Here is a 14,422-nt window from a genome sequence, read left to right on the forward strand (position 1 = left end):
CTTTGCTATTTTCTACAGCAATCACACGTCTAGGCTAGAAATGCTTTTCTCTCTGTAACAGTGTGCATATACCTTATTATCTGAGCTCCACCAGAAGAGAAGTACTTTCAGATGGCAGTTTTTGCTTTTTACCTTTCACGTACCTGTCCTTTGATTGCAATTTAGGTATAAGAGATGTGCCACTTTCTACAGTAAACACCTAGTGTATGGTCTTAGGACGATGCTAATTGTGCAAGTATATAGCAGTTCCATTGCTTTACCAGTGACAAGAGTTCAGCCCAAGATTAAGTAGCAGATATGCTTTACCACAAGGACTGTCTATTGTAGTACTGCCAATGTTGCTTTGAATTGTTCAGTAGCAGATACACTTTTATTCTCTGTTTATTCTCCCTCAACCATATCATCACAGAAATTCTTTTCTCCTGGCCTTAAGCTATGCTGCAATTAAGACTTTTGATGCTACCCATCATTTGATGCTTAATTAAGATATATTATTTTCTCAATCCAAAGAAGCACTGACAATTCAATTATCTCTCTGCGCAGGGGGCAGTGGGAAGAAGGAAAAGAGAACGTAACTACAGTGTTCATGGAAAGATCAAAGCTGGTCACGATTTAAAAATAAGCCAGGAAGCATATAGGGAGTCACTATTCAAGCAGGGCAAGAAAAGGGGAATGCAAACAACAGACAACACACAACCACATAATTGAAAGGCCATCATTCCTGTCCTTGTCACACATTCACCTATTCACCAGCAGCACTAGTAAAAATGAAAATCAGCACAACAGTTTAGTTTTGATACATCTACTAAAGTATGCAGTAGTACACCCCAAAAAAGGGTAATCCATAGCCCAGCTGTACACTACATGTGTTGTACAAAATGAATAACAGACTGTCCCCAAGCTCACTATTGGGAAATCTTCTGTGTCGCCAGCACACCAGATCAGTATTTCAGAGGTCATTATCTCATCCCTTCTTCAGCTGCTAACTTTGGATTTCTGCCACAGAAAGGCAACCGCTAGCAAGATGATACACTAGTACATTAGGTAAAGCTTTTTGGAATTTGAGCAGGCTTTTCTTTTCACCGAGATCAGTCTGCTCTCTGGTTCCAAATGGCACAAGTGCTCCGTCAATATATAAATGGTCAAACATGTTCTTTAACCCTCCCACAACAGCTGTAGGAGTTGTACCAAACTACATTTGCTGAATATACTATGAACAGACCTGAACCTTTATGTGAGTTCTCATGTAGGAATGAGGAGACAACAGTTACTAAACTGAACTAGTATGCTCAAGAAGCACGATTTCATAGGTACAGTGCAACAGGAGGACTGACCAGACACAGAGTTAAACAGTAAGTAAACCACTGACTAGATGGTACCATCACCTCTCTGCAAGAATGTCCCATGAACTTTTACATGAGTAAACCATGCCTGAAGTTTTGCTTTAGCTGTGAGTTGGGAAGTAAAGCCAGAACCTTTCAGGCAACTGGATCAATGGGTTTTAAAGTTAAAAAGTTCTTTCACTTCATGTAGCTTAGCATCATGTATCACATATTTTGCCAGAAACTGCCATAATATTGTACCACTGTTCAACATTTCTAATGACAAACTTGGTGATAATCAATGGCAGCACTCCCATGAACTCTTGAAAGTAACATCCTACTTCACTTTCTGGAAAGACTTTTCAGATTTAATCCAACAGTTCAAGAATTGTATCAGACACTAAAGAACATTAAGTAACAAAAATATGTCTGAATATATTAACTCTTATCTCCTTTGATCTCCCTAATGTTATATTTTCTCATTTATAAACCCATTTAGAAGTATAATTGGCTTTACAGACAGACATGAAAGCCATCTCTGCAACAGTGGATCTGTCTAGGAGCCTTCCCTGAAGATCAGAAGCAAAGAGCATCCTGAACTGCCAAATTCCCAATATTATTATCCTGCTAATGAGAAGAATTTGGTGACAGGAAATATTTCTGCGTTTACCTTACAAGTCAAAGATGATTCAAAAATCGCTCTCAGGAAAAGCATTCAGATGGCTTAGAAGCATTTTGTTTAACCCAATTAATTAACAGACATTTGCACAGTCTCTCTAATCTTACAGTGCAAGTTCTACATACACTCCCCACAAAGGGGACAAAGTGATTGTAAAGGTTAAATAAAGAAAACTGTATTTTACTATACTTATATTAACTATATTTATACTAGCTAAAGTCACAGCTTTAGCATCTAACATGCTCTGGGGCCAAGGCTGCCTGTTGCATGCCCATACATTCAGAGAAGCTAGGCAAGGGCTGGACCTCACACTCTTGATGTATTTGCCCTGTCTGAAGGTTTTACCTTGTAGTTTTTTACTGTGACTGAGTCTGAAGGAAACTAGCTTGTCTGGTGGAGAGATTCAGTACAGAGAGCATGGGAACTGTTACCAGCTTGATGCAACTTCATCTCCAGACAGCACAGATGTAAACAGAGCCACATCACGTAGCAGACTCACACTCAAGTATAGGCACAGCTAATAAAAACAGACTAGATTTTGGAGCTTTTAGATTTATCAAGCTCTCAAGAGGCCCTTGATAAAAGTAAAATACCTATAGTCATCAGGGACTTTGAGAGTCTGTATACAGAATGCTACACAGGTAAGTCATCCTACTGAAACTCCAATCTATGACTTCATCTTATCACAATAGTACATAACGAGCTTGCTTAAAATTTAATCCTTCAGCTTGAGCGGTGGCCTGTCAAAAGTGCCGGGCCTTCAGATTAGACATGAACGTGCTGTTTCCAATGAATTTATGTGGACACAAAGCTCAAACTGGAGTTCTAAGCAAGAACATTTCCTAATTGCATGGTTTTGAAAACCTCTCAAGGAACTCCTAAACTATGATACCGTCACTCAGTTAAATCTGCAAGTAGCTCCAGTCCCCTTTCTTAGAATCTGACGACTCTTTCCTGTCTGCTCATCTTTATCTTTCTATCTGCTGACAACTACTTTCTCTTCATATACATATTCAAGGAGGAAACAAAGAACAAAAATGTCATTTTGTTTTCCTCACATATGGGCACAAGGTCTGATAACCAACTGCAGCTTGATCTGTTTTGTTACCCTGACACATGCACCAGGAAAATGAAATACTTTCTGACCTTACACTTTCCCAGCTATCTGAAGCATGTCATGATCTCCAAAATCCATGCATCAACAATGACCTTCACAAACGTACTATTAAAGACATGAATTTTAGACAAATTTAGTTGAAGTGTTTGAAACATTGCTCAAAGCATGTTGATGAGCTGGCAAGGTCACAGGTGTGAAGACTTTTGCATTCTTGCTCAAGACAGCATTGTTATTCTCAAGTTAAAATAGGAGTTGCATGTTAACCATGTAATAGAAAGCTCTCTGTTGTAGAGACAGATTTAATGCATAATAAACTGCTATATGGGTACTAATTCCATGTGCTTGAAAACCCAGAGTGAGCTCAAGAGCTGAATGGCATGTTTGTATAGACATTAATAACACACAAGTTCATGCTAACTTCAACAAGCCTAGATTTATCAACTAGTAAAATGAGTGGTCTGACTTTCTTAGTTTCAGGAGGTTTTGAGGCAGGGGGTGCCTTTTCTCAGATTTCTCACTATTTTAAGCATGCAGCATACAAGTTGCAGTCATAACTTAGCTTCCAAACCACAATACAGGTCACAACATCTTAAGAATTATTCCAGCATAGGCCTTGATTCCCTGTACGAAACAGGATCTACAGGCTGATTGACAGGCTGTATCTTTGTTTCCTGCAGTATTGATTTAAAGCTGGAAACTGGCAGTTTGTTTTCAGATAGAGCTGACAAAACATGGATATTTAAAACTATAAATATAGTTTTAAACAGTGGCAAGTTTAGAGACAGAAAGCAAAGACTGGATCCCTATGGACTGGAAAGTCACAAAAAAGCTTGTGTTACTGACTGTATTTTTTATTAGACGGCTACATAGCCAGAGGACAGAGAATTTATCTGAATTTTAGGATGGGTATTAATATCTATACGATGTTCATGCAAAGGAGAAATAGATCACCTTTTTCTTAGGACTTGTGTTTATACATGACATATTATAACTTGTGATGGCAAAGCAAGCATTAAGATGGAAATATATTTAGATGTTCTTATTGTAAACCTGAGTTTATAAAAAAAAAAAGCAGCAACACAAGTCTGTCACTATGTCACTTCTATCGATTATGTGACTACATAACACCTCACACATGTCCCACCAGCTCCCTGGGAAGGTTCAGAACTTTGCCAGTGGAAGGGGCTGTTGCCCTGGACTGAGGAGCACTGGCAAATACTAGTTTGCACTAAGTTGTGAGCTGAGACTCAGAGTCTGACATAGCAAGATCAGTGTTTACTGGCCTGAAGTCTCTGAGCTATTTAAAGGATCTACAGAGATCCCTAAAAAACCCAAACACATTATGAGGTAGGCTTAACTTACTGTACAGATGTTTATATCTAGACCCCCAAAAGCTTACTAGCTGAAGGTTACTGTTTTGTCTAAAGGTCTCCTGCATGCATAAACATTGTAAAACAGGGCCCTAAAGCCCCAGTTTATAAACTGGGCCTGAATTCAGTACATTTGTAACTTAATTTTTAATTCTCCAATTTCATACAACTACAACCACTAATACACTAATGATTGTGCCACTACTTCTGCTTCCTGCTCATAATAAAGCATTGTGCATTGGTAATTTTATTAGAGGGACAGGTAACTTAAATACATTTAACTACATTAATTAGCCACTGCCTTTGCTGTAGATTTTATAATAGAAGAGATGAAGTGCTTTTTTTGTTTGGCTATTTTAAAAACTGTCTACAGGAAATACTCTTTAATCTTTGATCCTGAACTTCATGATTAACACCTAGCTAACCAATCAAGAAAAGTCACTTCTGGAAAGTATGAGCTAATGCCTTATAAAATTAAACTAAGTATTGATTACATTAACTTATTTGTGCTGGCTTTAAATTTGTTTAAAGAAATGTTAGCTACCTAAATTTATCACAAAACTAGCAGTCAGGCCTTTAACTGTGTCCATACTACGTTGTACAACTATGGCAAAGCCGAGTTCCACATACACTTAGAAATACACAACTTGCCACCTTGTCAGCAAGTGGACTAGAACTTTGTTTATTTGCTTGGATTTTGGATCACTTCACCACTGCCCCTGCCATTTGAATCACCACCTCTTACTGCCAAGAAAGGGTCATATTCAAGTCAGTTGACTTCATTGTTAGTTCTGGTATATAGTCCATTTAACTTGGATTGTTAACTTGTTTTTACCTACTAAGATCAAGCTAAGATAGCTGACTGTTTCCAAAAAGTTTTAGATTCAGAAACATCAGATCTGTATTCACGGTGTCAAACATTTGTAAGTTGTTGCTTTCAGGGAAAATATTACTTAATAAAAATAAGCGCATCAAACACTTGTTGCTTTAATACTAGTACAAACAAAGAGAGAAGAGGCAGTGCCTCCATGCACCTAGCCCCACTCCCCCTTTCCTGCATACTCATACCTATTATCCCTGCTCCTTTCCCTGTTTTCTCTCTCTGAAAATGCAATAGAACAGTTATATCTAAGAAACCAGGCATCCTATTCTACACCCAGACCTGTATTTTTTCCAACGGTAAAACAATCAGTATTTCTGGAGAACTAAACCCCACCTTGTAACAGTCATTTCATTCACAACATACTTCTGTATCCAGAAACAGTTCCCAACACAAATAGGTAAAACCGATACTTGTGCTTACACATGTGAAACTGACACCAAGTGAGAAGTTTTAACTGTGCTTACCAAGTACTTGCATATTCCTGCCTTAAACAAGTGGAAGGACCACATGCTGAACAACCTGGGGAAAGAAAAGAAAAATCAGCCTTTAGAAACTCCCTCATACTCAAAACCCAATAATGGTTACTCAGTTACCTGCCAGACAATCCCTGAAGAGAGATACTAAAATATTAATGTTATATGCAGAAAGTGATGTAAAGTGGCAGGTAGATAGAACCTGCTTACAGAATATAAGTATTATTACACAGTTTCTGTATAATGGGAAGGCCCAGACTGATTTATTTGGTTTTTTTTAAAAAACAGAAAACGTCACCACTTTTGTGTGGAAAAATTTAAGACAGCTCAACACCAGGCACATTTAAACAAAGCCACTCTATTAGTTAATGATGAGACTGCAGTGACTATACAGAATAAGGTTTGTAATCCCAAGATTAATGTTAATAATTATTTTATTTTAAAAGGACTATTTAATAGTTATTTCTTGAACACAGCTCTGCTTTACTGATGATGACAAGACATCTAAGGGCACCGTTTGCTGCTGTAGTAAAAAATACTGCTTTAAAAGATGGCTAGTTGTTGAGTCAGAAAAGGTAACCTTAAATTGGAAGTCATTGTTTAACAGGGCCATAACAGTAGTTAAAGGACATATCCTCCTTGCTGAGCACCCTTCACCCTTTGTTACTGATATTCAACCATCAGCCTAAAAGAAAACACAAAGTCGCTGCTGGTAAAGTTTGCAGCTGATGTAACTAAATTAGTAAACAATAACTAAGATGGACAACTGATCTACAGAATGTTTGCCTGGTAAGCCATGCCATTTTGGGCAACATGTTTCATCATAACAAAACACCAGTCCAGCCATCAAAGACTCAAGACTAACAGTGAGGACTTACATGTGTAAATAAGGTTCACTGAAACCAGCTTCAAGCCTTGAGGGCCATACAAAATGCTTCAGGAACCCGATAGCACATTCAGCTGAATAGGCTCTTCCTGAGGAAACCCCTCAATGAAAGAAACTACTCTGTATAAGCAAGGGACCTTAAACAGCAGGGAAGTGTATTTCCACTACATCCAGTGGCAATATTTTCTATTATGTTGTCTTTAAGCTGCTGGCAAACTGAAAAAGGATCATTAAATAGTTCTAAGAATAACTCATGGTTTGGGAAGCCTGCTTTGAATTGAGAATATTGCTGTGCAAATATATGTTTATTTTTAAGCCACAAAAGTCTTACTTTAATAGATAAAGGTTGGATAAATGGATTAGTGCTTATGCTCAGCCAGCTCATGGTCTCAGATTGATTGCTCACCCAGGCTGAGCAATCATTGAGCCCGATTGCTCAGCCAGGCCACATCTGACACACGCCACTTAGATGACCCTCCCAGATACAGATGCATACTTCTAGCAGCACACCAGAATAAGATTAAGACATACATCATCCTTCCCAAAAAGTCACTGGTAAAAGCAAGACTATGGAATATCCTAACAATGCCTTAGTTGTGCAATTGGAGAACCAGGACTGCAGAGTATCCACAAGTCTATCTGCCTCACTTTGAGCTACAACTTGTTGATGTTGTTATCAGGTTCAACATATCTCACTCTCTGATCTGCTTATTATAGGGCTCAGGCACACAACCAAGATCATCAGCTGGTAAGCTGAGCCCCAGTTGCTGTCTGTGCATACACTTGCAGCCACAACAAGTAACAGGTGCACCTACATTAGCTTTTTAGCTTTGTCAGGATCACATTTTTTGAAGCAAGTTTCTCTATTATCCTGATTTACCCTGTGTTGCTTCACAGCACAGAACAGTTTTGGGTTGTACAAAATGAACCACTTTCAGATTAAATCAAAGCAGCAGACCTAATACTTGCTGCCTGGCAAGGAGTCCCCAGAAGACAGAATGAGGCTAGAGCAAAAGTAAAAACACTAGAACATGCCTAGCACAACAGCTGGGCACCCCACATTAGCTTTCTTTATGAAACCCCACCTTTGCACCACACCAGCACAGCCACTGTGTATCCCTGTTTATTCACCTTTCACTGGTTAAGAAACTGGCTGAAACTGCCACACGCTGCAGACACCGATGACTACGCCAGCCCCAGCACCACCTCACAGCTACCACCAACCCACCACAAGTTACTATCCCACACTCTCCCCTCCACATACCTGTGCCTCTGAAATGCAACCAGTCACAAGTGCAGCATCCAAACCTTACTCACTCACAGTTTCCACCTCAAGTCTTTATAGGCCCTCCTGAAGAGCCTCTGGACAGCCCCCAGTCCCTTGTTGCAGCTGCTGTTTGTGATTAGGTTCCAGGTGAGGGGCTGAGGAGCCCTCCACCAGCCCCCATGGCCTGCTGTCCCAGGGCGCAGGGCTGCTGCTGCTTGTGCGGGCTTGTCTGGCACTGCTCACAGCTGGGTCCTGGCTCCTCCGTGGTGCTCAGGTAACAGCGAGCATCTGGGCTAAGTTCTCCACAAAGGAAGTTTCCCCTAAAATTAGTATCTCAGTGGGTAGGAGGAATTGCTCTGCACTTGATGTCTTAAGCAGTGAGGGACGCTCCTGAGAGTGGGAAATTCTGAGTACAGGGGTAATCAGAGAACATAAACTACGTATTTCAGGTAAATTGTCCAAGTGACCCAGCACTGTTCTTCACACCCTTTAGTAACAGCCACATAAACACCTGAAATTAGAGAATATTATAACAAATGGCTCAGAATAACCTGAAATCTTTATGTAGGACTATTTATATCCAACACTTTAACACTGCTAAAAAATCAGAAATCTAAAACTCTTTATGGGCAGAGTATCCACAGCATTGACTAAGGTCAGTACTGCTGCAATGCCAGTATACCTTGTACAATGATTTCCCTAACACTTTTGGAATTCAGAGTAAATATTCGCATTGCCATTTCACTGGAAATATTGTGACTGGAAGAAAACTGACGTATCCTAACAACTGCATGATACATAACTTGAATAATAAAAAAGAAGAATCCTGACTGAAGGGGAGCAGAAAAGCAACACAGGCAGGACCAAGGGAAAGTGGGCTAAAGCTCTCCAACAATGCCCAGGAGCAGCTCATGTCTTGAAAGGTTCAGCTCTCACAGTATGGGCTCAGCTTTGCTGTGTTATACCGGTACTGCAAGCATTGAAAAACTAAGAGAATCTTTGCAAACATATTTTTCTAGTACTGAGATCCCATTCGAAATTTTATGGGAAAACCTACTTTTCCTTCCTAAAGAAAACACCAGCCCAAAGTAGATAGGAGAAACAAACAACAGAGGAAGCCCAGGCTGCACTACAAGACAAGAGCAATCACTAGTTTTGGAAGAATCTCTTCTGTTTTGCAACCAAAAATGCCTTGCTTTAAGTTCCCAAGAACTGGATAAAGGTTTCTCACTGCCCCCTGTGTGATGAAGCTGTACTTCTGCTAACAGAGGCAGCTTTTGTTTCCCAGTGGGCTCATCAAAGCCTTTCTGCCAAAACTTCCTCTGAGAGAAAACTGTCCACTAAACACTTACTTTACCAGGGAGATCCTGCTTTCCACAAATCTTGGATTTTTTGTTGTTCTGGGTTTTTTTTCTTTTTTCCAGAAACCTGAAAATTTATGGTTTACATAAGTAAATTATTTTGTTTATTTTTGTGGGTTTCCATTGAAGACCAATAATCAAACCCAGACACAATTACAGCTTGTCTGGCAAGGCAGTCTACGTATTGCTGAGTAACATGGTGACATCTTGAGGCTAAAATAACACAAACGAAGATGGTATATTTCTACCCTAGAAGCAACCTGCTATAAGTTATTGTACAACCTGCCCTTGCTCACTTTTTGTTAGTGCTCTCTCCTCCCTTTTATTCTCCCAACAGAAACACAAAAAAAACCCTGATAATACTGAGGTGATATATAGACATTACTCAAATTTGGGATGCACAGGTGCCTCTGGGGGAGGCTGGGAAAAAGGCTGACATATAGTCAGGAGAACTGTTAATATGTACAGCATGTGCAGTGTGATCCTGCAATGGTAAAATCATGTTAAAGGTTTGATTTATGTAGATAAACCTGGAAATATAATAACGACAGGAAATTTGGTCTAATGTGCACATGAACTGAAATGCTACCAGAGAATGAGGCATAGCAACTTACAGTAATATCTTTCCTGTGTGACCAGTCAAAAAAGGGGCTGAAGTTTTGTGTGACAGTCCAAATATCTCACAATTGTGATCTTCCAACAATCACAAGGCAGCAAAATGGACAGAGGTGCCCTTTCAAGAACTTTAAAATGAAATTCAGTGCCGTTGTCTGCTTCCGTTGTACGCTACCAAGGAGTCAGTTTAAAAAACTATGGAGTTTGTTGAGTTGTGTAGCAATTCATGTAGACCTATTAGCATGGTATATTTGTACTTTTGCTTTTTGACATAAATCACTGAAGCTATGAAATGGGTAACGGTTTCTCTCCTGAGACAGCTGTAATGATAATCTGTGACAGAACGGACCCCAAATAATCTTACTAACATCTAATGAAGAAACAGAAACAAGTTTTCTTCTCACAGTCTAGGCATCACATAACGCTATTTCAGAGTTCACATGTTGCTGTAATTGCTGTTTCCATGGTTTTTGAAAACGTGCCCCTCAAAATTCTTCCTAGCATTCACATCACATATTTACAATCAGGCCTTTACATTTTAATAGCTTTTAAAAAACAATAACAAAACCTCAACCCAAATCCTCACTCATATATGAAGCAAAACATTCTAAACACTGTCTAAACTGTCATTTCTTCCCAAAGCACAAGGATGTTTATGCTCTTGCCTAAGGGGATATAAACAGAGCGGCATACCACTCCATATTTGTAAATGTGAACTCTGCAAGGTAGAAACCGGCTTCTGTATGCACAAGGCTTCTGTTTTTTCCCTGCCTAAAATGCTATAATATGATATATGGGTACGTGTAAATTGAAACAACAAAGATGTATGGTGCTGCCACAGAAAAATATGCAATCTCACTCTTTATTCCACATATCAACCTGACTCCAAGAAGCTTTCCAAAATTGCCTCCAGAAATGCATCTCAGGTACCAGCCCCATGGCCTAATAGTATATTTGGGATAATTCCATGCGTCTGTGGGAAAGTTGCACCCGCAAATCTGGTGTCTATCAGAAGTAACCTTCCTAGAGCCAGTGGGGACTGACTGCTGTTCTGAGTGTGGTAGAGCTAGACTACTTCAAAAATATTCAAGAAAATGCTATGAGAATTAATAAGGATAACATATTGACCCACCAACTGAGCATTGTATAAGGCCAAAATACTCAAGCCAACAGGTACAAGTTTAAGAGCAAAGAACCCAAGGACAGACCTTTTATGTATATGTGTCATTTTAAAATAGACTCCTGCAAACATCCTGGTTAATATAACATACCGTTTGCCAAATATGTACTTTAAAAATAGCAGTCAACTGTATGACATACCTTGAGTGGTGTTAAAGCTGTCTAGGTTTTGTTGTAGAAAGACTGTGATAAGTTATAACATGCTGCCAGTGGAAATAGAACTGAAACAGCAAGAAACCAAGCTGCGTAAGGTTCTTGAACGAGTACTTGAGAGGGAAGGTTAAACCATAATGAGCATGTCTTAACTTTCATAAATCAGAGCACTTATTTAGATGGATTATCTGAACATGGATTTAGGATCTCCAGTGATTCAGATGTTTATAGTTTGACAACTAAAACTACAGTTGGGCATCCAAGGAATAGTGTCCAGTATACCAGAAGTCTGCATACCTACAGCTCTAACCGTGTGTGGATACTGACATTCTGCCCAGAGAAGCCTGAAGTTACACACTTTTCTTTTAAAATCCTGGCACAGGTTTCACCTCTAGTAGTCTTTTATTTTGGGAGAAACTAATGAGATTTTGTGCATTTCTGCTAAACTCTGATCAACTGATTTTTGCCCCAAACTTCTGTCTCCCTATTTATAAAAAAATAAATCCAACCTATTTGACATGTAGCTCACAAGCTCAGTAAAGCAGAAGTTTTTGTATTTGTTATTACTGGCCAAAACAGCATTAACGTGAACTGGGAGAAGTATTAATTTGTGTTACTAGAAATATGTTTATGATCAATATTACTGATTCTTTTTCTTTTGTACAGACAAAAGGAAGTTGAGGACATGGTCGTAGTTTTCAAATGAACACTAATTGTGCCATTCGAAATTTGTTTTTGACTCATTGTAGGTTCGCAACAAGAGCAAAGCAGCTAAAGCTGGACTGTGTGAGGGAGATGAGGTGGTGTCTATCAATGGCAAGCCTTGTGGAGACTTAACCTATGCTGAAGTTATTGTTCTGATGGAAAGCCTGACTGACGTCCTGCAGATGCTTATCAAGAGGTACAGGAATGCTGAGAATGCTTTGATGTAATTTGGTTCAGTGAACCACATGGAAAATTCTGGTTTTGAATGCAGTCGTTTTGCAGACTTACACTGTGAGCTTCTGATAGTCCTCTTATTAGTCTGTAAGTCTGCCTGTCTGTATGGAAAAGGGAGGGAAGACGGAGTATTTGACCTGAAAGAATTATTGTATATAATCTGAACATCACAGTTCAGGCACAGAATTAAGAGTACAGTCTCCAATGTAACAAATTTATTTCTTATTAAGTATTCTTAATACTTACAAGGTGTCCACTACCATATCTGCATACTGCAGTCTTGAGTACAATTATTCTTTCCACCCCTTTGAAGTAGTGAAGTGTTGTTATTCCCCAATAGATAGGGAAGTGAGGCTTACAAAAAGCACAGGCTGTGTAGATGGAGAAAGTGTGTTACACAGATATGCCTTGATGATGACATGGCAAATGGTCTTCTTGGGTGGCAAAATGTTTTAGCAGTCAGGAGGGGCAGAGGGTCTGGAAATCATGAATTCTATTTCTGTAGCTGTTATCACTTCACTAGATGAGGTGGGACAAGTCACTTAAGGCTCTCTGGCTCTCAGCTTCTCCATATATAAAATAGTGATAGTGAATTTCAGTTTTCTTTCAAAATGCTTCAAGCTTCTTAGAGAACCTTCACGTAAATTTGCAAGCAAGTGGCAATATTGCTCACCCGTACATCAGTCTATTCCAGTGGCTGTTCTGTAATTATCAGTGTAATATATGTGATCTTGAGTTGCAGTAAGCACATTCTCCCCAGACTTTGTGAATTCAGACAAGAGGAACTCTGAATTGCCATCAGTGTGGGTAAGAAGAGGAAGAAAAGACCTGAGACTTCCACACTCCTCGTAAGGAATTATGGCTCCCCCTGAGCTCCTGCAGTTCCCAGTGTTTGCTCTCCCACAGGCAGGAGCAGGAGGACAGGAGTCAGGATTCATCACAACAGCTAACAGAGCAGTGGCACTGGAAAGGCTGAAAAAGGACTTTGGTGCAAAAAAGGCAGTTGTCTCTGGTTACCAGGAAAAGACATGTGAAATTCCTCTGTGGTTTCTGCAACCTGCACAAAGGAACTTTCCTAGTGTCTAGCCTTTCAAAGTTACAATCTGCCTTCAAAACAAGATGCTCTCAAGGACTATTCTTTTCATTTATAGCAGACATTTTGCGTGGCCTGTCTGTGTATGTTGTCTTGGGCTGAGTTATGGATCACTGTGACGAGATCAGGGGAACAGTGATAACTGAGGATTACACTTACCTTCTCCATAGTGCATAGCCCTTGTTTCTGGTTCAGTGGTGTACCACTTGAATGTTCCTCATGTGATATCTGCATTCTTATGTTTTTAACTCATAACACAACTATTGGAACTGCACTTACAAAAATGGTATTTGTTGCTGACCAGCTGTCTTCTTTGCAGCCATAGAACTAGCTCCATATGCTTTGACTCCTGCCTGTTGCTGCTTTGTAACTGGTATTTCAGTTGGTCTGAAGGCCACCATACACTCCAGCTGAAAGTCACGGCACATCTTCTGTTCACTCCGTTGCCCCCAACTGGAACTGTATGGCGAACAGCAAGAATCAATCTGGTTTTCAACATCCTGAAAATCAGAACCAAACCAGAGTGCTCAGACTACGTAATTCAGTGTTTCATGGAATGAAACTGCATCTGTTAGAAATTTTAAGAAAATTGCAGTTGCACAACACTCTGAAAGTGACTAAAACTTTCTAAAGGATTTCACCATGAGAATCTTTGAATTTCTTCTCATCAGCCCTACTGTCATTATCTTCCAGGGTATGGAAGAATAAACTGAAACACTTCCTCTGCCACCTCCTCTCTGGGTAGTAGCCCTCTCAGCACTACCACCAGAAGGATCTTTCAGGAAGTGTCTTATCATCCTCAGAGCAACGAGTAGCAAACCCTTCCTTTCCTGAGTAGCCACTTGTTAGCAGCCATCTGAAAAAAATGCTGGAAATCATAGGGAAAGAATAGTGCCTAATGAAAATGGTGCTTCAATGGTGACTTTTACATCCCAGCACATTTCGCTGGCAGGGAAGAATATTTCTCCTTGGGAAGCTTCTGACTGTTCTTGAACTATTTGCATGAAGGATGAGATTTTCATAGGCACTCATTGTTGGCCTAACTCTGCTGTTACTAAGGTTACTGGGAGGAAAGTTAAGTTTTT

The 14,422-nt window shown here is 39.7% G+C and overlaps 1 protein-coding gene and 1 long non-coding RNA gene across 2 annotated transcripts in view; one reads left to right on the forward strand and one right to left on the reverse strand.

Moving 5' to 3' along the window:
• LOC130157592 (uncharacterized) overlaps positions 1 to 14,422 on the reverse strand; it is a 76,052-nt gene that overhangs the window by 59,507 nt on the left and 2,123 nt on the right. The window contains exon 3 of the long non-coding RNA XR_008824947.1: positions 5,836 to 5,890. This is a non-coding gene — a long non-coding RNA (uncharacterized LOC130157592). The remainder of the gene's footprint in view (positions 1 to 5,835; positions 5,891 to 14,422) is intronic.
• SYNPO2 (synaptopodin 2) overlaps positions 1 to 14,422 on the forward strand; it is a 95,919-nt gene that overhangs the window by 51,080 nt on the left and 30,417 nt on the right. Inside the window, exon 2 of the mRNA XM_056357404.1 lies at positions 12,055 to 12,206. Within this exon, the coding sequence (XP_056213379.1) occupies positions 12,055 to 12,206 (152 nt within the window). The remainder of the gene's footprint in view (positions 1 to 12,054; positions 12,207 to 14,422) is intronic.

The sequence above is a fragment of the Falco biarmicus genome, chromosome 1 (genome assembly GCF_023638135.1).
Source record: "Falco biarmicus isolate bFalBia1 chromosome 1, bFalBia1.pri, whole genome shotgun sequence".
Classification (NCBI taxonomy): Eukaryota; Metazoa; Chordata; class Aves; order Falconiformes; family Falconidae; genus Falco; species Falco biarmicus.